General features: G+C 41.0%; 3 protein-coding genes across 3 annotated transcripts; 1 reads left to right on the forward strand and 2 right to left on the reverse strand.

The window, feature by feature from the left end:
• Positions 1-1,220: 1,220 nt before the first annotated feature.
• LOC139369588 (DNA polymerase lambda-like) lies at positions 1,221-8,881 on the reverse strand. Its single transcript, XM_071108838.1, has 8 exons — positions 8,820-8,881; positions 8,468-8,603; positions 7,868-8,289; positions 7,454-7,768; positions 5,958-6,131; positions 5,611-5,739; positions 2,159-2,327; positions 1,221-1,859 (listed from the first exon to the last, which is right to left on the reverse strand). The coding sequence occupies exons 2-8, from the start codon at positions 8,580-8,582 to the stop codon at positions 1,498-1,500; spliced, it is 1,686 nt and encodes a 561-aa protein (XP_070964939.1). The 5' UTR covers positions 8,583-8,603; positions 8,820-8,881; the 3' UTR covers positions 1,221-1,497.
• Positions 8,882-9,074: 193 nt separating this feature from the next.
• LOC139370304 (protein DPCD-like) lies at positions 9,075-12,699 on the forward strand. Its single transcript, XM_071109697.1, has 6 exons — positions 9,075-9,168; positions 9,402-9,482; positions 9,593-9,717; positions 9,938-10,071; positions 10,441-10,543; positions 11,094-12,699. Exons 1-6 carry the CDS (start codon positions 9,075-9,077, stop codon positions 11,196-11,198), a joined length of 642 nt encoding a protein of 213 aa, XP_070965798.1. The 3' UTR covers positions 11,199-12,699.
• A 159-nt stretch (positions 12,700-12,858) lies between these two features.
• LOC139370303 (fibroblast growth factor 8b-like) lies at positions 12,859-19,360 on the reverse strand. The gene is made up of 5 exons (XM_071109696.1): positions 18,571-19,360; positions 18,410-18,446; positions 17,507-17,696; positions 15,140-15,246; positions 12,859-14,746 (listed from the first exon to the last, which is right to left on the reverse strand). Exons 1-5 carry the CDS (start codon positions 18,627-18,629, stop codon positions 14,453-14,455), a joined length of 687 nt encoding a protein of 228 aa, XP_070965797.1. The 5' UTR covers positions 18,630-19,360; the 3' UTR covers positions 12,859-14,452.
• Between the last annotated feature and the right edge of the window lie 3,160 nt (positions 19,361-22,520).

The raw sequence follows: 22,520 nt of genomic DNA on the forward strand, positions 1-22,520 counted from the left end.
CTTGCTTCTGAAGTGGATGGGAGACCAGATGCTGCTGGAAGTGGTGTTGGAGGGCCAGTAGGAGGCACTCTTGTCTAAAAAAATAAAGTAAATTTACCTGGTAAAAATAACGGGGGAAAAAAGACTGTGTAAAACAATGAATGTGAAGAATTTATCTGCACTGTATGTGTGTTAGCCAGATAGTTTTAGAGGAATGGTTCCATAAATGTAGCTAATTAACTGCCAATATGCCAACGTTCCATTTAAATAATGCAGTCAATCCACAGCCATACTCTGGCTCAAATTAGCCAGATAGTTTTAGAGGACTGATTCCATAAATGTAGCTAATTAACTGCCAATATGCCAAAGTTCCATTTAAATAATGCAGTCAACCACAGCCATACTCTGGCTCAAATCAGTTGATAGGACTTAGATCAATTGTAAATGCAACAATTACTAATATTGCATCATATAATAGCACTCACAGCTTTCCAAGAAAACAAAACCAGACATTTATGGTCTTTTTACATATATTTGAGGCGAAAGCGGGAGGGAGCAGCAGCCTTCTCAAATGAACAGTAAAGTTGATTGCATTTGTTTTGAAACTGGGCTGTCTCCCGGGCGTCAGCCAGGTGCCCCGTTCAAAGCCCATGGCAAAGTCAGCTCAGAACAAAAGTGATGTAATTAAGCACGTGGAGCAATGGGTAGGATTCTGTGTTTTCACATGCAAAAGTGATTGCTTTTTGCTAAAAACACTATCTGCCTTCCCAATGAAAACTGTGTAAAACAATGTGTAAAACTATTTTATGGAAAAGAGATGTATGTTTCTGGACCATGCTGCCTTGTCGACTACATGATAGAGCAGCACAGATTACTGTTGGATTTGTGAAGGGTGCTCCTCCCTCACCACTTTTGCCCGTTAATGTCAATGGCCATAAACCAGTGCCCCGCAGCTCAGCATCATCAAATCCGCTCATTGGTTCCTTCGAAATGGGGACTCTGGCTCGGGCTGGGTGTGGCGTGCTCGGTCACATCTTTTGTTCCATGTGCGCAACGTGATGGGTGTTGGGTTGCGTTGATCACCACCACTCACTTTGCAGGCTGACCTATGGCTTACCTCAGCCAATAATATTTGACAGCGAGGACAGGCATTAATGAAAAAGAAGAGGTTTAATATTCAATTCTTTATAGTAATAAACCAATAATAAACAACAAAGTTGTAAAAACAAGGATTACCTAAGTGATTGTTAAAAGTAGTGTTTAATATTTCTGTAATCACCATTATCTTCATAAAAACATACCAAGCAGTCACCATGCATCTTAAGTGTTTTTCCTTCTGTAAAATGAGATTATCATACAATTCAAGTCTAAAATCACAGTTGACATGTTGATACGACACCTCTGAAATCTGCATACATAAGCATGATCTTCACCTCACCACTATCACCATCATAATTTTTCTGTAAAAATATATAACTTATGCACCGACTCATACCAACAGTGTTAAAAACATCAACATCACCAGTCTCTTTCCTGAGGTTCCCTGAAAGGTATTCCCAGATGGGTGAAGACATCCTTCTCAGTGAGCGTGGGTAGTGGTGTCCCCCCATACACCTTCAAACTTCCTTGTCTCAACACGTCGCTGTTCAATGAGTGCTCTGATAGGCTCATGCGTTTTGTCTTGGCCAATGCCCTCATAGAGCGGTTAAAATGTGCCGAGCCGGTGAAGTACATGAGGGAGCAGGCGAACTCGCCGTAGGGCACCACGATGACGTCGAGGCGGCGGTGGAGCCGGCCAGGTCCTGGCAGACGACACACACCCATGTACTTCTTCTGCTCGCCACTCTCCTCATGGCTGACTAGGTCGTCCGTCAGGAAGCCTGAATAAAAATGTTTTTAAAAAAAGAACAAGAACCGGGTCGCATTCATTAGGGCACACCATAGCAAAATGTTTTGAAACAGAAAACACAAACGATCATGCCTAGTGAATTATGATCCATCTCTCAGCTTATCCCACTATTAAATACTTTAAATGAAAAAATAAACAATGAATAATATCATGTTGAAAGAAGATGAATTGTCAATACAAGAGAGAAACTATTAATGTAGCTATAATTGGTTTGGGAATTCACCGACAGTTAATAAATCAAATGCCCTGTGTTTGGACGTGTCCTCCTACCGCTCTGGTGGAGGCTCTGTAACACTTTGCTAAAGACACCCCGGTGGGACTTCCCGTCTGGGTGAGAGATGAGGACGTCAACATCTCCACATGTGTCCTTCCCCCGGCGGTACGAACCACAGGCCATGGCCAACAGGCCAGGGTCCAGGAACTGAGCTGCCTCCTTCACCTATACAGTAGAAAAGGACAGGGATATGTTACCGTTTGTCATGGAATAACAGGGCTGCCTCCTTCACATATAGATACTGTACATGTACAACAGGAGAGGAACAAAGTAACAGTTTGCGATATCCAATAATAGTTTTGATTTAGTAGCCCTTTACACTCGTACCTGTACCCATATACGTGTTAAAAATGGCAGATTTGGGCATTAATAAGCGGATAATTTGGGACGTAGTAGCTGTATAGTAACTATACATGACGTCAGAGCTCAGGCTCTGTGCTTCACAGCGCTGTATGGGTTTGGACTGACAGCCGTTCTGAACTCCAGCACCGCGCTGGTTAAGAAGTTGCCCCACATCTCTCCCAGTACTTGCGCAACATTTGCACATGTTTTTTTGTTCTCTTAGTGAGGGAAATGCTTTAAGTTAAGAGGACTCTATGTACTATGAAAGATGAGACGTTGAAGATTATTATAAATACCACATTGATGTCACACAAGCAAGCCAAACACCCGTGAGTCCAAATGTGCACTTCACATCTCCATATCATAAAACTCATGGCATATACAGTGTCAGCGTTTATGATCACTAGATGACATGGCGTCATACCCTGAGTTGTTCTGAACAGAATGAGCCTATGCTTGTTTATTCTGAAGATAATTTGCCACCTGAATGCACTCATGACTCCTTTCTATGCGCACCAAAATGACAATCCGTTTCTCTGAATGAGCTTGTGAAAGCCTAACACTGTAAGATCGTATATATTAACTTAGCTAGTCATGTTGGCAATAGAACAAGCGTTCAAATCAGGCCCACCTGACCCAGTGATTTATAAGACTTTTGGGATTGTGTAAACAACAACAGTAATTGTGTGATGGCGGGAATGCAAGGTTGTGTTTTAAATGAAACAACTACAAGTTTGCTTGCTCTAGTTTCTCAATGTTACAGCTAGGAGAAGTATTAAAAAAAAGTACCTTATAGTTGAAGACTTTTTCATAAAAGTGCATTGAAATTGCTTAGGAACTGTGCACACTTTGGATAGGTGTGTGGCAACTTGGAGACACCAGTTAGTCCTCTCACTCAAACCCTTGTCATTTTTTTTGTCTTACGTTGCACCTACCCCACATTTTTCAGGAATAGTGTTATGTTACAGAATGTATCCAGAGTATTTTCAGATTTCGTTATCAACAAATGAGAAGTACAGTAAACATAAAATGCACATAAAATCAACAGTGTAATGTTTGGATTCAGTCTTGTGTCAGGTGAAATGTTGTGCACTCACCTTTGGTTCTAATCATTTTCCCAATATCTCCAAAATGTTCCCTTTCAATTGCTACCATGGTTATGCATGTGCTTTTCATATTTCTTCTGTAAAAAGCATTTCAATTCAGCCCTATCCATGTAGGCCAATTCCCACAAGTGTAAAGGGTTAATGACTGAATCATTCCAGACTGGGCCATTTTTGTGCTTATTTAAGATATTGTAGTCGTATTCTCATTAAATATTCATTGTATGGCAAAAAAATAAAAAATAAGGCTTAATTCGTTCATTTAGACTACATTTTCAACACGTTGATACAACCTAACTGATAAAACGGCACAGTTTTGATTTGTAAAGCTCAATTAGAGTATAGTCTTGCACATCATCATTAATGTCAAATATCACAATATTCAATTGAATCATATAAATCGCCCAACTCTAGACCACACTGAATTAGCTTGTTTCAAATACAGTGAAACATGTTACCGTTTGGGATACAATACATGGTGGGGGCTCTCTCACCTATCGAACAGGACAGGGACATTTTGTTTGTTTGAAATACTGTCAAATCTGCGGTGGGGGGTAGCCTGGGAATCCAAATTGAATCGTTGTTTCACTATTGTTTTTCTGATACACTATTGTGTTTCACGATTGTTTTTCTGATACACTATTGTGTTTCACTGTCTCGGTTAAAAAACAACTGTGAAAAAGAACAATTCAGCTTGGATCCCAGACCAGTGGTGGGGAGGACCACTTTGCATACAATGTATTTATCATGAATGGTTATGGGTTCTAGACCATGTTTCAAAGTTTTCCCCAGTAATGTTCTCTCAGGGGCCTTCATTATAACAGAAAGTTTGGTTTGTTTCTCGTTCATATTTGGACTCAAAATAACATGCTGTACACGTGTTGAATCTTCAACACAAGTCCTCAAATTGTATTTATATTACCTACTTGAAATTAGAAAAGAAAATGGTGTATTTTCATAAAGCCTTGCCGGTCAACAGGTAAGCATTAACCGCATTCAAGCAAGCCAGATACATTTTGATGACACTACCTATTATTTTGACAAGCCACAAGTCAAAAGGACACATGCTATAGTCATCTTTCTAATCTGGACTTTGTATCTGGCAGCCACGAAAGCAACAGGGAAATCCAAGTAATACTATATGAAAACAACTGGCTTTGTACCCGGTGCTCCCAGTGACCAGGGCCGCGTTTCATTCCAGGATTATGTTCCCTCCCCTTCACAGATCTGATAGGCCTGGACAGGTGAAAGCAATAAGGCGGAATCACAGAGCTAGATAGAGGACTCATCTTTGTACCTGTGCCATTATACATGCAACAATCCCCATTTTAAAGTAGTCCATTTTCTTCTTCTTCATTGGCTGATTGCGCCCAACTCATAGGACTCCCCACGCAGTTGACTACTTTAAAGCGGTGAAAGCCCTCAATGGCAATGTCCATGCTAAAACGGGTTATATCCACGATGAGTCCTCTATCTGTATGGGCGGAATCTACAGTAGATGAGTTCTTGCTTTACAGCCACTCCGTTGTCTCAGATCCATCAAAGGGAGAGAACGGAGGCAGGGAGAGGAAACACCTTTCTGGAATGAAACACAGCCCTGGTATCTGCTGACATATGATGCGCCAAGTTTCTAAGAGTGAGTTCCCCCCTTTGGGATGCGGCCGGCAGGACTCTGACAGTGGGATGTCTGCTTTCTCCATCACACACAGACCAGGCTAGGAGGACTGGACTGACAGTCTGCTTAGGGGCCTTGGCAAACTTAAAACATCTGAACTTGGCTTTGAGGTCCCATAGCATTTCACTTTACAAGATCTCTTGTTCGCAAGGGGGTTAGAGTACTGGACTGGAGACACTTTTCTAAAGAAACTCTCTTAACCCCACTAGATGAAGTGAGAAGAAGAGGCCTGTTTAGTCTATAACTAATATAATGTTAGAAGGTTACATTTTAACATTGATTGACCTTTAATGTGGGTGCTTGAGACAATAAGAGGGAGATGTATTACCGTTTTTTCAATGGCGGCTGCCTCTTCTCTGGGCATCCGGTCCAGAAAGTCGTCGTAGTGTTTGAGTCCAATTATTTGGTTGTGGTTCAGATTGGCCTTGGTGCGGATGTCCTCCAAAGTGCGGAACCCCTAAGATGGTAAATATATATTTTTTCATATCATGTCAAATCAATTTGCATCACACTATCAAACACTAAAATTAACTGCACACTCCACAATACAAAAATAACAAATCTTACACAGTCATGTGTTGCATGCAAAAATCAGAGAGCGAGAAAGAGAGACACACACAGACAGAGAGACTGACTGTGTGACAACCAACACCCTCTAAGATCAATCCATCTAACCTGTGTGTACCAAAGCTGGGCAGTCTTGGCCCCTGCCCCCCAGATATTGGTGAACATCTCCAGTACTGGCACTGCCTCTCCCAAGTGATCTATCTTACGGAGGTGCCCACTCTCCATGATCTCCATGACCTTGTCAGCCATCTTCTTGCCAATGCCCTGGATCTTACAGGCCTCCTGAAATTTGAGGCATGGTTTAGTCAATTACAAGGAGTTAAAAGGCCCACTGCAGCCATTTTTATACTAATATCAAATCTTTCTGGATAAAAATTATGTACCTTACTATAATAGTTTTCCATTCAAATGGTCAAAAATAAACAAAAATTGCTTTTAAGCAATTTTATCAAGGACTGTCACAGTGGTGAGGGAAAAACAGAAAACCAACTGTTATTGGCAGAGAGGTTTGGAACTCTGTTACTGGTCTACTAACTAATTTACCAAGCTGAAACTCCCATTCTTTGGGGAAAAACCTGGGTGAAGAGAGGAGCTGTGCCAGCATATTTTATTTGTGTTACATTAATTGCTAGAATTTTTGTATTTATATTGCAAGAAATGGCAGTTATGTGTTAAAAAACGCAAAAATTAGAAACGGGGGGGCACTACCCTCCTCCAGGCCTCCCCCCGCCGGTACTCAGCAGCACAACGTTATTAAAAAAACATTGTCAAACCATGCAGATTAGAAGGTCCTGTGTAGTTTGTGTTTTCAACAAATGAAGCAACTATCAGGAAATAACATTGATCACATTGTCACACTTTAACTCCACTTTACACGTTGCTTTTCCATCAGCATCTCGTCAATGTGACTTTTTACTTGCTACACAGAGCACGTTGTTTTGAGAGTGGAGAGGAGCATAGGGGGAGTGTCTGTATTCTAATTTTTCTACTGTACTATACATATTAATTGATAATGCATAAGTACAATAGCTTTGGCCCAGTTTTTCGCAGGTACTAGTGGTTGAACTAAATGATCCTCTAATGATCCTCTAATTTTACAAGTTACTACATAGTCAATGTAGCTAGCTAGCTAGTAGTAGCAGCTTCGTGACTTCAGAAATCTATGTAAAATAACCATTGGTGTATAGCTGAGGCAATATGCAACAATAATCAACTATTTCTCATTATTTCAATTCACAAGATAGAATGAACACGATTCTTGAACTTGACGCAACACGCAGCTTTCATTGATTTAAAAGGAAGCATTTCCTCAATGGCTTCATTAGCTGTTATACAATATGTTACAAAACACGGTAAAAACATACTTTTTTATGCACTGGGCCTTTTCAGGCCACCTGAAATTTAACCAGCAGCAATCAATTTATGCATCCATCAATACACGGTTTATGCACCCACCTTGGGATGCAGTTGCGTAAACCAACCAAACACATTTCACAATGTTTGCAATAGTGTGAATAGAGAGACAGGAATGAATTATGATGACACAAATACAAAATGGCCGGCCATAATCACGAACTATGCAGATATGGGACTAAATAACCTACCTCATAGGATGTGATAGGCTTGTGGTAGCTCTTGAGGGCGCTGACGGCTTTGGAGTAGCCCAGCGCTCTCCATCTGTCCCCCTGGTGCGTGTAGGCCTTGGCCAGCACCTCCAGTTTATCTGTGATGTGCTTGTTGTGGTTGTCAACCTTGGACTGGGAGGACTGGGCACACACCCACTTCCCTGAGAGAGGCTTCTGTTGGGAGTCTGAGGGGGCAGTGGCGGTACTGGGGGTCTCGTTCTTGGGGTGCAGGCCACTGATCAGAGCCTCCAGATCACTCTGGGAGACGCCATATTCGTCTTTAGTGTCTTGGACCTATGGATACATGAAGTAATGAAGTGTATGATTAGGGCCAGAAGAAGCTATCATGCAGTAACAGGGTTATGGTTAATGGTTATGTGGTCGCCAACCTACAGTCTCTGTTGACTCATTTGGTTTTATTTCATCAGAGATTGGCTGCTTTATGTCCTGTGTGGCTGGAAGTGGGATACTGTTGAGCACGTCTTCTTTGACACCGTCCTTTGTAGTTTCCATGTCTTTGTCTGGGTTGAGTAGGCTGTAGTCTGCTGTATCCAGCAGTCTCTGCTCACTGATGCAGGTGCTGAGCCAGGTGCACTTCAACAGATAAACTCCAGAGGGCAGCCTGTCCACTTTGAGCAGCCTGAGAGCCCTGTCACAGTCCATACTGTCATCCACTACTACATGGGTGACTGTGGGACAGAGGGAACTCTCAGTTTGGCCTCCATTCTGGACAATCTGTTTCTGGAAGATCTGACATCTGGCATTCCCGATGCCGGCTGGTAATATGTGTACGGTGACGCCCTGGAAAGCACTCCCTGAAATGGGATTGTGAAAAAGAAGTTTTACACACACACACAGGGCTTGTTCAACATCGACTGCTGACTGATCTACAAATCTAGCGTCATAACATCATTATTATTTGTAGATCTGTCAATCAGTCACAATGTGTCCAAAATGCATTACGAATGTGATGCTCTCAAACACGGTCCACACCTGTAACAGGTACAGTTTCATCAGTCTTCCTCTTTGGTGGGGGGACATCCTTTCCTTCACGTGCCCCTGCTCTCTTCACTTTGGGGAAAGCTTTCATAATTCCGTAGGCAGACATTTCGCCAGGGAAAGGGCAGCCCTGGAAAATATAGAACAGAATGTGACAACTGACACCGGCTAGCTAGCTAACTTTAGCTGACTCGCTAAATTAGCTAGCAAGTGGACAACAACAACGGCATTTAACTGTTTTGAACAGCTGGGATTCACTCACTCCACTGAAATATGTTACGTTATATATTTATTAAACTAATTTCTATCATTGTTCGATAAACTCTTGAAAATACATATGTTTTACCCCTTTGGACGACCAAAACACAAACCAACGTTACAATGTAGATGGCTAAAAATAATTTAACTTCCGGTTCGTTATAGACCTATTTTTAGTTCTTGCACGACAAAGTTAAATATTTTTCGAGAAAATATTGTAAAATAAAATATGTATTATATATTGAGTAAATGTAAACATGTTTTTGACATATTATGGAGTTAAACAAATATGAAAACTTAATTATACGTTTCACGATGACCTCCGTTGCCGTGGCTACACGTGATGTTTCAGGAAGTGTCCGTTTTTTGCAATATGGCTGTGCAGAGCTGGTCAGATCTCCTAAAAGCATCCACGAAAACCGCTTTAATACACGATGGTGAGTGAAACAGAGAGATATAGACAAGTTATCATCATTATTTTGTTTTGTATCACAACATTTACCCTTGCATTAATCTAGTAAGACTTCAGTGTCAATTATAAGCTCGCTAGCATTATCTGCTAACTAACACTAACGTTCACTTTGCCTAGCAAATCTGTTTAGCAAAGATGAAAGCTAGCTAGTTCACATTTAAGTGCATTTCTATTGGTGCTTTGCAAACCTCTTTCCAGGGAAAAGGAAGATACACTATCTCTTTACAGATGGGAAAGAAATGGCAGAAGAATATGACTTGACAACAGATGAGCTCATTGGTAAGCTTGTTTCAGATTTGACATCTTCTAAAAAGTATCCTGCATTAGCTACATTGCTTCCTGTGCATTATATTATTTCCACTCTCAGCTGATGTATTCTTACTTTGCAGTACGAAAGTGGCGTTCGAAAAGCACCTTGAAGGGACAGGGACCATGGGAGATAGAAGTTGGAGAGCCAGTCCCATCTACTGTAGCCTGTTTGGAATCAGATGTTATCAAGGAAAACTGTTCAAACGTGAGTTGTATTATACAATATTTACATCTGTTATGTTTCAGGCCATGATCTAATTTGCTAATTGATTCTAGTTCAATATCACCAACAGTACTCATCCAAATGTGTCAACTAATACTTTTACGATCGTGGAATTAACTTCATTTTCATCATTTCACTATTCAATTAATCATAAATAAACCACATGCATTTAACAGTACAATGCTCTGTTGTATTTCCTCAGCCTGTATTTATGCGCAAAGACACAAAGACCAGTTTCCTGTGGAGAGTCCGGAACCTTCCGTACCCCAAAGAGGTCTACAATATTTCAGTGGAGCCTGATCAACGATGCTGCATCATACGAACAAATAACAAAAAGTAACATCCGAATAGCCTCTATTCCACTCTCATGCCCAAATGCTGTAATAGTTAAGCATACAGTTGATATGTTTCCACTCCTTGGAAATCTACTGATAAACTGCTAGGCCTATATCACTTCAGATATCATTAACTACAGGTCCCTGAAAAGTGATACCACATTCAAAGTCTATATAATTTCTACAGTTGTAACATCTTCACAATGGAGAAGGCCTCCTATATTTTCCTTTATTTTCTTTGTCAGTGCTTGTTACAGTTCCACATATGTAAGTGAGGCTGGCTCTCCTATAGGTGGCACTGTTGACAAAAATATTGATCTCTTGCCTTCAAGAAACCCTTTTCCCACTGCGGTGTGTTTATCCTTTGCAGGTACTACAAGAAGTTTAATGTTCCTGATCTGGACCGAAGCCAGCTGCCAATGGATAGTTCCGCGCTCAACTTCACCCACGCCAATAACACGTTAATCGTCAGTGTAAGTACTCCTGACAACAACAACAACAACAACTAACAAACCAACTACAGTACTTCTCAAATCCCACCTTGGGTGATTTTACACTGCAAGTCTTATATCCAATATACAGAGACTGATGGGCAAACTTGAGGCTAAACTATAAGTTGATACTGGAGACTAGATTGAAACTATATTTTTTGTATTCGTCTCACTTGTATCAGAACACGCCTGTAAACTTAAGGGATCGAATCATTGAATTAGTTAGTAGGCTATCCTAATGTTTGTTCTAAGTATCTGATGAAGAGATTGACCGTTACTTTATGTGTATACCTATCATAATCGGTTTCTCTGTACTATTCGATTTCTTATTCCTTGCGTTTGTTCAAATTGGCACCCTATTCCCTATATAGCGTACTATTGAGCCCGACTCTGGTTGAAAGTAGTGCACTATATAGGGAATAAGGAGCCTCTGTGTTATCCCACTTCAGGCCAAACATTACACTACAGGATGTACATGGAAGGGAAAGGTGTTTCAATAGAGGTAATTACCTATTCTGTCTTTCCTTTCAAGTACAAGAAGCCCAAGGAGATATTAACCCTTGAGCACGAGCTACTCCGGGAGGTGAAGAAACTGAAGGGAACCAATGAAGAGGACGTCGACTGCAAAACTCAATGAAGTGCCAATGTGGATCTGAGGGGATGTCACTCAAACAAGTCGTTTTTGATTTGCACTGGTGATGCAGTATCCTGTATGTTTTCTACTCTGATTTCTGGTTCTCAATGGGATTCCACTATTGGAAAAATTTTGCGCACTGCCTTTTCCATACTACTCCATTGTGTTTATTGCCGTCGAGGCGGGGGGATGTGGAATTGAGACAGTGAATTACAAACATAGTTACTTGTTCAAACTTGTTCTGTCAAAAATATATTTGAGAAACGTCACTGCTGTTCTGTAAAAAGTTCTGAATTGTTGTTGTCGAGATACGAACAATTATTGGGTTTAATACGTGATCGTGTCCTTTGAAGATTAATACAATTCCATAACATTGTTAACAACTGTCTCTACATCTCTCCTTTCCTTTAACTATGCAAACTATTAGTTGTTAAAATACTCCAAACGCAGAGAGTTCATCCCCCTCCCACAATTTTTGGTCTCCTTCCCTTGTAAAACACTTTAACACACAATGCCTTTTCCCTATTCTTTCCACACACACAAACACACACACACACACTTTTCTCGACGGGGTCGCCCTTACAAGCACGTCCCATTTGTGTTAACTGAATACCCTTATGCTCATGATTGTGCAGCCCAGAGTAGGCCACCCTGAAAGCCATTATGGCCGAGCTAGCCAGTACTAGCAGGTCTTACTGGTCCCCTGAGCCTCGCCCAGTCCTCCAGGGGGTGACTTTACTGGTCCAGAGTCCTCCAACAAATCCTCTCGCAATCCCCAAGACTGGGGATAGCCAAGGATAGGTATGGAGCTTGGATGACAGAAGCACTATATTACTGGGAAGTGAACAAGTCGTATGCTTCTTTGTAAATCTAGGTTCTTGCATGGCAGTAGTACTGAATTACCGCAAAGTGGGAACAGGTTGTAGGCTCTTTTGTAAATCGAGTACCACGGTGAGCCACAATGAGAAACGTTATCTGACTGAATGCTTGCTAACTTTGACCATCAAACTCTAGGGAGATGAGTAACAAGACATTATATCTGACTAAGCTAATATGACCATCAGTTTGACCATCAGTTTGATTGTGAAGTTTTACTGATTTACTTTTGAACACAATGTGTTATTGCCATAGCAGCTGACCTAGAGCAGTTCAAAACAAAACATAGAGGCTGCGGGAAAAGAAAACAATGCTGCAAAAAAAAAGGAACAATTCCATTTAAATATAGATTCCTCTAACCTAGTGGTAATTCCTTGCATTTCTGGGACTCTATGTGCCTAACCAAGTGAGCAGTACAAGGGCTGAACACGGCGACTAAACCACAGGTCACTCGCTATTGTGCTTTGCGTACTTCCTAAAGGGGAGGAGATATGCCATGGGATTTGGGAACCAGATCCAACCAAAGCATAAGATCTGAGAAAAGAATTCTCAACTAATTTCTCAAATCAAGAGTTGCTGTTGGATTGCTTTGACTTTGTGTTGTCCAAATAAAATCTTGGACACGGAATGAAACGACCATTTGGAGGGTGATTTGCGTACACTGCTGTCTTTTCTCATTTGGCAGAGCAGGATAATGCTTCAATTAAAGTGCACGATGTGTCCTAGTAGCCATGAGGATAGCCATTCATTTCTCAATAGGAGTAACAATAATAACACAACAAGTTCAGAGTTTTTATCCTGTCAGATTTATTGAACCTTTTTGATCACAGCTTTCAGTTGTTCATTCGTTTGCAAGTCCTCAAAGCTGGCGGCGCTTGGCGCTTAGCTATACTGAAAAACCATTCCTCATATTTGGAATCCGACCTTTAGCAAACAACCAATAGGACATCCAGACTTCAAACAGTGAGAAAGAAGAGAGGAAGGGAATATAGAGGGTCTGCTCTGATTCTGTTGTGCAGCCAGGCCGACCGGGTCTTCTTCCCCGTCATCTGATTCTGTGGTGCAGTCAGGTCGTCCGGTTCTTCTTCCCTGTCATCTGATTCTGTGGTGCAGCCAGGCCGACCGGGTCTTCTTCCCCGTCATCTGATTCTGTGGTGCAGCCAGGCCGTCCGGGTCTTCTTCCCTGTCATCCGATTCTGTTGTGCTGCCAGGCCGACCGGGTCTTCTTCCCCCTGTCATTTGGCCTCTGCCGGTCATGCTCAGTTGCTCCTGGGAGAGAGAGGAGGGTTTCTTTCTGCCTTGTCCTTTCATTCCCGAATGCCTCTTCCCAGCCATTCCCCCTCTTTCAGCCGGTGCCACATTTTGCCACACTGAGCCCCGGTGCTCTTTCGCTTTCCTTCCCTCCCTCCCTCCCTCCCTCCCTCCCTCCCTCCCTCCCTCCCTCCCTCCTGTGAGACTAGCTTATTTTTGATAACTGACCCCTCCTCGTGTTATTATTCGAACCCACTATTGTATAACATGTCCTTTTATATGAGGGCCACAAAGGGCCCATTTGATCACAGGGTTACGGTGTGTGATCGTGAGAAATGCAACTACATGGTGGTAACCTTTGTCTCGAAACAAAATTGTGGGCTGACCTCGTCTGCTTTTAATGCATAGCCCCAGCTATTCAGGCCCAAGTCTCACTTGCTGAGCACATTGAATTGCAGTAGCCTGTCACAGATATCGCCCCTTAGTTATCTGGGTCTCCAGTTTTTTAGGCAACGTTAGAACCATTGGGACCCCAAAGTGACCCAGCTATAAAAATAGTTTGAAACGGCGCATTGACTCAAAATTCTTTTGTGATTTTAATACACACTCTACAATAAATATTTCCATCATTTAAAAGTATTTTTACAAATCTTCCAATTAAAAATATATTCATATATGTAGAAAACAGACTAACGAAAATGAACGCAAATGGCCTCCTAAATGCAAAATAAAGTGTTTTACATGTATTCACTGTTAATTAGTTGATGCAACCACATGATGATCCAAAGATAGCTGCCATGTAATGTGTATTCATTATTTCCCTCTCATAACATCCTCTCTTTATAGCTGAGTAGGGTTATCACTAAGCCCAAGATGTCCTTTCATTCATTCAAATCTCTTCGAGTGCTTGAGCACTAAAATCGTCCTCTGGTTATAAAAACTCTTTCCTGCGAATAAACCTCGGTCTGACGTAACAGATGAGATAGTCTACTCATTGTTTTAGACACAATCCAGTACAAAACACAACAAAAAGGAGGCCTTGCAAGGAGCAGAAATGTGGTAGTGGTATTTTTGTTTGGTGTGTTCCCCTCCCTCCCTATGCTTCCTCTTCTTCTTCGTCTGTTCTTTCCTCAGTGGGCCCCTGAGCTGTGGTAATGGGTATGTTTAGTCCTCCGGGGGTGGAAGGGGACCACGGGGAGGGGGAGGACATCAAAGGGCTGGGTGTCACCCAGGAGGTGGCCCTTGGGCTGGCGTTTCATGAAGTGGGCCTCCCTCTGGTGTTGCTTGGTCCTGGAGGCCTTGCGGGGCCTTCCTTTACGCGTGAAGGCCATGTACCAGCCCTCATATTTAGCGTTCTGGAGAGCAGTGTAGTTGTTCTCCAGAACGATCTCTGTGAAGATGCAGTCTTTACCACGACCCTTCCGCTGTTAGAGAGAGGGGTGTGTGTGTGTGTGTGGGGGGGGGGGGGGGGGGGGGGGGGGGGGGGGGGTGAGAGACGGAATGACAGAATGAGTTAAGGGGTCAGTCTCTGAGGATGTTAAAATATTGTTTTGACAGGTAAATGTCCTATCAATCCTTCAAGTTTCTTCCCAAATCATGTCCAACTCCCTACAAGGGCTTTTCTGGTCATAACTCAGGTGAAGAGCCTTACACAGGACAGACATAACTTTTCTCTGAAACTTTGTACTCATGGTCACAGTCAAAATGATGACAGAACTTATTGAACTCAGCCGACCTCCAGGGCTCACATGAAAAGAGATGTACATTTCAATGTGACTTCCCTAAATAAAGGATTAATAAATAAATCTAATGTTTACCTTGCCAATCAATTTCCCCGTCTTGTTCATGCAGATGTAGTAGCCCGTCTTTGCCCCTTTGATCCGAATACGACTACCAAACGTGTCCGTCTCCACCACAAGTTTGGCTAGAAAAACACAAAACACATCATATCTTTATTCAGCTCAGACACAATGCACAATCATTCTCAAGCGTATGAGGTTATTCTATTTTGTGAACACGATATGCATGCATTCGTAACTTTGAGATAAAACCCTTGTGAAAAATAATCCAATAGCGGTATCATTTGAGACTGAGTTGAACTTGAAGACTGTGAGACTCTGCCGGACCAGTAGTATTGACGTGATGACATCAGAAAGGGTGTTAAGTTATTGTAATGACTGGTTTCGGAGGACTACATTTAACCTCGATCTAATAACCTTTAAGTTATGTATTATATTATGATGACTTTAGCAGAGTTGTACTACTCGTTATCATGGCATCGATCTTGCATGCAGCGGGGAGACAAGTATTGTATATGGCAAAACATTCAAACATAAATTACATTCGAAACATTGGCTAAAAACACTCAAGTCTTTTAGAATAGCAGCAAGTGGCTTTGACTTTGCACTGAGCCATTGTCATTGAACGGCTATAAAATGCCGCGCTACGCTCCACTTAGATGATGGGGAGGAAGGAGGAACGAGGGAGTGAGAGAACATAGCGGTCAGCGACACAGCCACAAAAGCACTGAGCAGTGGTCAGATTTGGGCCTGCTACAAGAGTGACACCCACTTAGGACATGCACGCTCGAGCCAAGGCGAGGTGTGTGTGTGTGTGTGTGTGTGTGTGTGTGTGTGTGTGTGTGTGTGTGTGTGTGTGTGTGTGTGTGTGTGTGTGTGTGTTTGAGGGAGAGGGAGATGAAGAAATAAGAACAGAGAGAGAAAAGATGGGATAAAATGAAGATGCTGACTTCACCGCTCTTTATAAACCGAGTCATACATTGAGTTGTAAAGCAATGAACATTCCTCATTAAATTACAATCCAAAAAGCAGGCAGCAGGCATAGGGAGAAATAGATTGTTGTGGTGGAAAGATGGCTAGACAGACCAAAAAAAATACTTTGGTGACAGGAATTTGCTCCCTTTAAAATTTCAGACAATTTTTTCCATGTGGGGAGAAACAATTCCCAACCTTGCATAGATTTCATCAAAACAGCTGTCTATATTGTACACTTTGTACATAGGCTAAAAAAAAAAAAAAACTTTTGGTCCCAGGTAGAACCATTTGGGGTTCCATCTAGAAACCTCTGTAGAAAGGGTTCTACATGGAACCCGAAAGGATTCAATCTGCAGCCAAAAAGGGTTCTTCAAAGGGTTCTCCTATGGGGACAGCCGAATAAACTTTCCAGATAGCACCTTTTTTTTCAAATAGTGCACAGGAGGCCTATGAATACGTCTAAACCACCACTGTTGGGAAATACAACGTGTTAAAACTTCATGTGGATGAAACAGTGCGATGAAGTTGCCCTGAGAAATGTTGTGCTAATTATTCCACTTGGCAGAAATGCAGTTTACCCAAACCCTTCCAAAGACAATGCATTGTCTCTAAGGGACATGCAGCAACACTCTGGATAAGTGAGTTAAAACAATTCTGTTTTATCAATGACATTTATCACATTTTTGTAATTCTCTTGGCAAATGTCAATCAGTCACTGATATGTTAAACCACTAAATCGCATGTAAAAATGTCGTATTTTTGGGGGGTATGTTTAACTTAAGCAGATATGAATGAATGTATGTTTTGTTCAAAGGATGGACTTCAGAGAGCTACTGTATATTTATAACATTTAAATATTTCGCTATTTGAATATTCATTGACATGTGTCCATCAAAGACCAATGGGGGACAGAATTAAATAAAAACACATTCGCCTCAAATAACTTTGGGTAAAAAATAGGGCATCTCAAGGTTATGAAAATTGCAAGTCATATTTCTTTCTTTCAACCGCTTCTGAGAGGCTAAGCTACTCAGTAAATGTTAAGAAGGTAGAAAGTAAGACGAGTTCTGATGTGTTTACCAGATATTCTGAGTGGGTTTCTCCCCAGAATCCCAGTCCAGAACAATACTATATAATCCATTTCGAATGCATTTTCTCTTTCCCGCCGCCTACTCAAAACCTAAACTTCTTCATGCTAAATAGAACTGTTTGCTTTTTAAATGGTAACATTTTCATAATATTTTCTTCTCCAATAGGCCTACATGACTTGTAAATTGACGTGTCCATAAATAGATTTAAGTCATTTCAAAATCTGGAATAGGCCAGTTAAATCCTATAATTATTTCGAAGATGCCTAGGCCTACTTGAAGGCACCCATTTCGTGCTAGGCGTGATTGATTTGTTTCTTACCGTGCACAGCTCCGTCGTCGCCCATGGCATTCACTTTCTTATTTCCCAGAACCTGGACATGTTTACCGCTGGTCCGGCTGTAGAGCTGGTAGGTCCGAATCAACCGGCGGCTCATCCGGTCAGACAACCGGCACTGCTCGTTCACATGGTGCTTGAAATTAGGAGGTGGGGAGTGGGACTGCACTGTGTTCTATCAAACAAGAAAAACACACAATAAAAATGCATGAATAAAAACATTGAAGTATAAAAATAAAAACAGCAATGAGAGCATAGCCGAACTGATAATTAATGCTAATTGACGTTCAGTCTAAATGAATTAGAAGCAGATCAAGTTATTTTCCAACTAAAACATATTTATATATTTCAATGAACACCAATCATATGCTATTCATATGGAGTTAGGCTATAGGCATTTCAAAGGGAATTGCGGCCACATGGCTTTTAGAAGAGAAAAAGTGCCCTTGCACGGTGAGTGTTTGGGGAGATGCACGCAGCGAGTCCGCTGTCCTCACTCGAGATGACATGCCTATGATAGGTTGTTTTACCACGAATGATCTTTCACCCCCATCTCCCTTAGCTACATCCCTTAACGATTATTTTTCAATTCAGCCATACGCCATCCCCATATGTTTTAACAGTTACCTTTTAGGCTCGCGTTTACGTCTTTTCAAGATGTTTGACTTGTTGCCAACTGCTTAGGCCTCGTAATAAAATGTTTTCATGGTTATTACACATTTACTGCAGATATGCAAACGAATTGGATTAATATCAATAAGAATAAAAACGCTTGTAAATGGGTATAATTAGTTGCATTGATGGACTGAAATCTTTTTAAGGGGCTATGAAATGTTATTGTATGCCCATTGCGCTGCAAACGCCATAAAAATGCATGCAAGTTCGTACCTGTGTGTAAAAACACAGCGCTAAGAACTGAAGTAACCTGAAACATAAAAAATAATCATATTTATGTTTCATATTAATTTCCAAATATGTCAAGTAACTGTATAGGCCTATATAGCCAATTCCTTAAATTTTCAGTTCAGTTCAGTAGTATAATAACTCACAGGTAGCCTAATCTCGATGTTTTAAACCTCATATTGAAATAAGTCAAATATTTCTTCATGAATTCCACTATTCCAATTCCACATGAGTTCTCTGGGAAATAACAGTCCTTCCCAGCGGCAATTTCAGCTTGGATTTGATCTCCCTTCTGTTACAGCTTATAAAATGATAGCCCGACGATGGAGATCCAGAAACAAGTGAAGGTTCGGTCCAATGTTCCAGGTAGGATTCACATTCACTCATTGACAGTATTCACAATCAAATGTTCCGGGACGATTTAAAGACGTTCAGGTGGCCATCCAGAATTACAAGTCCCAGGGATAGAGATCGCACTGTGATCAAGCGACCACCGTTATTCCACAAGTCGGTCAATTCCCTCTCGTGTCAATCATCCCTCCTCTGAAGAATTCAAGGTCTTCTTTGATGTTGCTTAGTAGAGATAATGTATATCCCGGTTGCTTTCGTGGAATTGTAATACATCCGTATGCACTGGTGGGATGGAATTATTACGCGCATGGAGATTAGCCTATTTGTATGCATATCTCACGCGCGACAGTGAGGAGATGCATGTCCATTCAATAATTTACAAAAAAATTTAATCTTGCATAGATATGAATAAAAAAGGGTAGTAAAATGTATAGTTCTATGTATTTGTAGCCACTGGTGATGTTTGCCTCTCAAAGAAACGCTGTTAGATGGTCGGTATAGCGGGGCTCCAATGTCAACCTCCCACACGTGTGTTTCTTGTGGTCCGGTTTACTTCAGAATACAGCGGCTCCTGCCCTCAACATTTAAATACTTTCACTTGCGAGAAAGGCAATATACTTGCAGAGAGCAGGCGGAGCCTTTGGTGGGAGATAGTAACAGGCTGAGGAGGACTGAAAGTGGCATGTATTGATTGACACCTGACCATGTTGAGGTATTTCACAAATATGAGACACATTAATTGACTTGGCTTTGTGCCTTATTAGGCTACTTACAGTGTTGGGATTGTTTCACAAGTTATCAAACATTAATGTTTCAGCTCAATTCTTGATAATATAAAACATGAACAATCACGAACAAAACTATTAATTGTTATTTGTCAACAAATCAATCAACTAATTCATTTCCAATAAACCATGAATAAAGGTTAAATACAAATATTTATATAATGTAGATATTGGCCCTACTGCATCACACAACAGAATAGCAAAGAAACCAAGCCTCTGTTCCCTGGAATCTAATTAAGAAAATATACAGCTACATTAACCTCTTCCCCTACTGCAGGTTAGTGGTTGTTTAATACTGCAGGTTAGTGGTTGTTTCATACTGCAGGTTAGTGGTTGTTTCATACTGCAGGTTAGTGGTTGTTTCATACTGCAGGTTAGTGGTTGTTTCATACTGCAGGTTAGTGGTTGTTTCATACTGCAGGTTAGTGGTTGTTTCATACTGGAGGTTAGTGGTTGTTTCTTATTTCAGGTTAGAGGTTGTTTCATACTGGAGGTTAGTGGTTGTTTCTTATTTCAGGTTAGAGGTTGTTTCATATGGGAGGTTAGTGGTTGTTTCATACTGCAGGTTAGTGGTAGTTACATACTGGAGGTTAGTGGTTGTTTCATACTGGAGGTTAGTGGTTGTTTCTTATTTCAGGTTAGAGGTTGTTTCATACTGCAGGTTAGTGGTTGTTTCATACTGGAGGTTAGTGGTTGTTTCTTATTTCAGGTTAGAGGTTGTTTCATATGGGAGGTTAGTGGTTCTTTCATACTGCAGGTTAGTGGTAGTTACATACTGGAGGTTAGTGGTTGTTTCATACTGGAGGTTAGTGGTTGTTTCTTATTTCAGGTTAGAGGTTGTTTCATACTGGAAGTTTAGTGGTTGTTTCATACTGGAGGTTAGTGGTTGTTTCATCCTGGAGGTTAGTGGTTGTTTCTTATTTCAGGTTAGTGGTTGTTTCATACTGCAGGTTAGTGGTTGTTTCATACTGGAAGTTAGTGGTTGTTTCATTCTGGAGGTTAGTGGTTGTTTCATACTGGAAGTTTAGTGGTTGTTTTATACTGGAGGTTAGTGGTTGTTTCATCCTGGAGGTTAGTGGTTGTCAGTGGTGGAATAAGTACCCACTTGTCATACTTGAGTAAAAGTACAGATAGCTTAATAGAACATTTCTCAAGTAAAAGTGAAAGTTACCAAGTTAAATTCTACCCGAGTAAAAGTCTAAAAGTATTTGTTTTTAAATATACCTAAGTATCAAAAGTAAAAATATAAATCATTTCACATTCCTTATATTAAGAAAACCAGATGGCACAATTGTCTTTTTATTTTTTATTTATGGATAGCCAGGGGCACACTACAACACTCAGACATTATTTTCAAACGAAGCATGTGTGTTTAGGGAGTCTGCCAGATCAGAGGCAGTAGAGATGACCAGGGATGTTCTCTTGATAATTGTGTGAGTTGGACCATTTTCCTGTCCTGCTAAGCCTGCGATATGGAGTGAGTACTTTTGTGTGTCAGGGAAAATGTATGGAGCAAAAAGTACATTATTTTCTTTAGGAATGTAGTGGAGTAAAAGTAAAAGTTGACAAAAATATAAATAGTAAAGTAAAGTACAAATACCCAAAAAACTGACTTAAGTAGCACTTCAAATTATTTTGACCTAGGTACTTTACACCACTGGTGGTGGTTTCATACTGGAGGTTAGTGGTTGTTTCATACTGGAGGTTAGTGGTTGTTTCATACTGCAGGTTAGTGGTTGTTTCATACTGGAGGTTAGTGGTTGTTTCATACTGGAGGTTAGTGGTTGTTTCATACTGGAGGTTAGTGGTTGTTTCATACTGCAGGTTAGTGGTTGTTTCATACTGGAGCTTAGTGGTTGTTTCATATTGCCGGTTAGTGGTTGTTTCATACTGGAGCTTAGTGGTTGTTTCATACTGGAGCTTAGTGGTTGTTTCATACTGCCGGTTAGTGATATTTTCACACTTCAGGTTAGTGGTTGTTTCATACTGGAGCTTAGTGGTTGTTTCATACTGCCGGTTAGTGATATTTTCACACTTCAGGTTAGTGGTTGTTTCATACTGCCGGTTAGTGATATTTTCACACTTCAGGTTAGTGGTTGTTTCATACTGCCGGTTAGTGATATTTTCACACTTCAGGTTAGTGGTTGTTTCATACTGGAGCTTAGTGGTTGTTTCATACTGCCGGTTAGTGATATTTTCACACTTCAGGTTAGTGGTTGTTTCATACTGCCGGTTAGTGATATTTTCACACTTCAGGTTAGTGGTTGTTTCATACTGGAGCTTAGTGGTTGTTTCATACTGCCGGTTAGTGATATTTTCACACTTCAGGTTAGTGGTTGTTTCATACTGCCGGTTAGTGATATTTTCACACTTCAGGTTAGTGGTTGTTTCATACTGCCGGTTAGTGATATTTTCACACTTCAGGTTAGTGGTTGTTTCATACTGGAGCTTAGTGGTTGTTTCATATTGCCGGTTAGTGATATTTTCACACTTCAGGTTAGTGGTTGTTTCATACTGCCGGTTAGTGATATTTTCACACTTCAGGTTAGTGGTTGTTTCATACTGCCGGTTAGTGGTATTTTCACACTTCAGGTTAGTGGTTGTTTCATATTGCCGGTTAGTGATATTTTCACACTTCAGGTTAGTGGTTGTTTCATATTGCCGGTTAGTGATATTTTCACACTTCAGGTTAGTGGTTGTTTCATATTGCCGGTTAGTGATATTTTCACACTTCAGGTAAGTGGTTGTTTATACTGCAGGTTAGTGGTATTTTCAAACTTCAGGTTAGTGGTTGTTTATACTTCAGGTTAGTGGTTGTTTATACTGCAGGTTAGTGGTATTTTCACACTTCAGGTTAGTGGTTGTTTCATACTGCAGGTTAGTGGTATTTTCACACTTCAGGTTAGTGGTTGTTTATACTTCAGGTTAGTGGTTGTTTATACTGCAGGTTAGTGGTATTT

Source organism: Oncorhynchus clarkii, chromosome 17, assembly GCF_045791955.1.
Source record: "Oncorhynchus clarkii lewisi isolate Uvic-CL-2024 chromosome 17, UVic_Ocla_1.0, whole genome shotgun sequence".
NCBI classification, from domain to species: Eukaryota; Metazoa; Chordata; class Actinopteri; order Salmoniformes; family Salmonidae; genus Oncorhynchus; species Oncorhynchus clarkii.

Coding starts and splice junctions, on each gene's coding strand:
- LOC139369588 (XM_071108838.1), bottom strand. CDS start 8,582: ATGTCTGCCTACGGAATTATGAAAGCTTTCCCCAAAGTGAAGAGAGCA. Junction 8,290..8,467: donor TGAAACTGTACCTGTTACAG/GTGTGGACCGTG, acceptor ATCCCATTTCAG/GGAGTGCTTTCCAGGGCGTC. Junction 7,769..7,867: donor CAAATGAGTCAACAGAGACT/GTAGGTTGGCGA, acceptor ATGTATCCATAG/GTCCAAGACACTAAAGACGA.
- LOC139370304 (XM_071109697.1), top strand. CDS start 9,075: ATGTTTCAGGAAGTGTCCGTTTTTTGCAATATGGCTGTGCAGAGCTGG. Junction 9,169..9,401: donor AACCGCTTTAATACACGATG/GTGAGTGAAACA, acceptor ACCTCTTTCCAG/GGAAAAGGAAGATACACTAT. Junction 9,718..9,937: donor TCAAGGAAAACTGTTCAAAC/GTGAGTTGTATT, acceptor GTATTTCCTCAG/CCTGTATTTATGCGCAAAGA.
- LOC139370303 (XM_071109696.1), bottom strand. CDS start 18,629: ATGAAGAAATATTTGACTTATTTCAATATGAGGTTTAAAACATCGAGA. Junction 17,697..18,409: donor CGCTGTGTTTTTACACACAG/GTACGAACTTGC, acceptor CTTGTTTGATAG/AACACAGTGCAGTCCCACTC. Junction 15,247..17,506: donor CGACGACGGAGCTGTGCACG/GTAAGAAACAAA, acceptor GTGTTTTTCTAG/CCAAACTTGTGGTGGAGACG.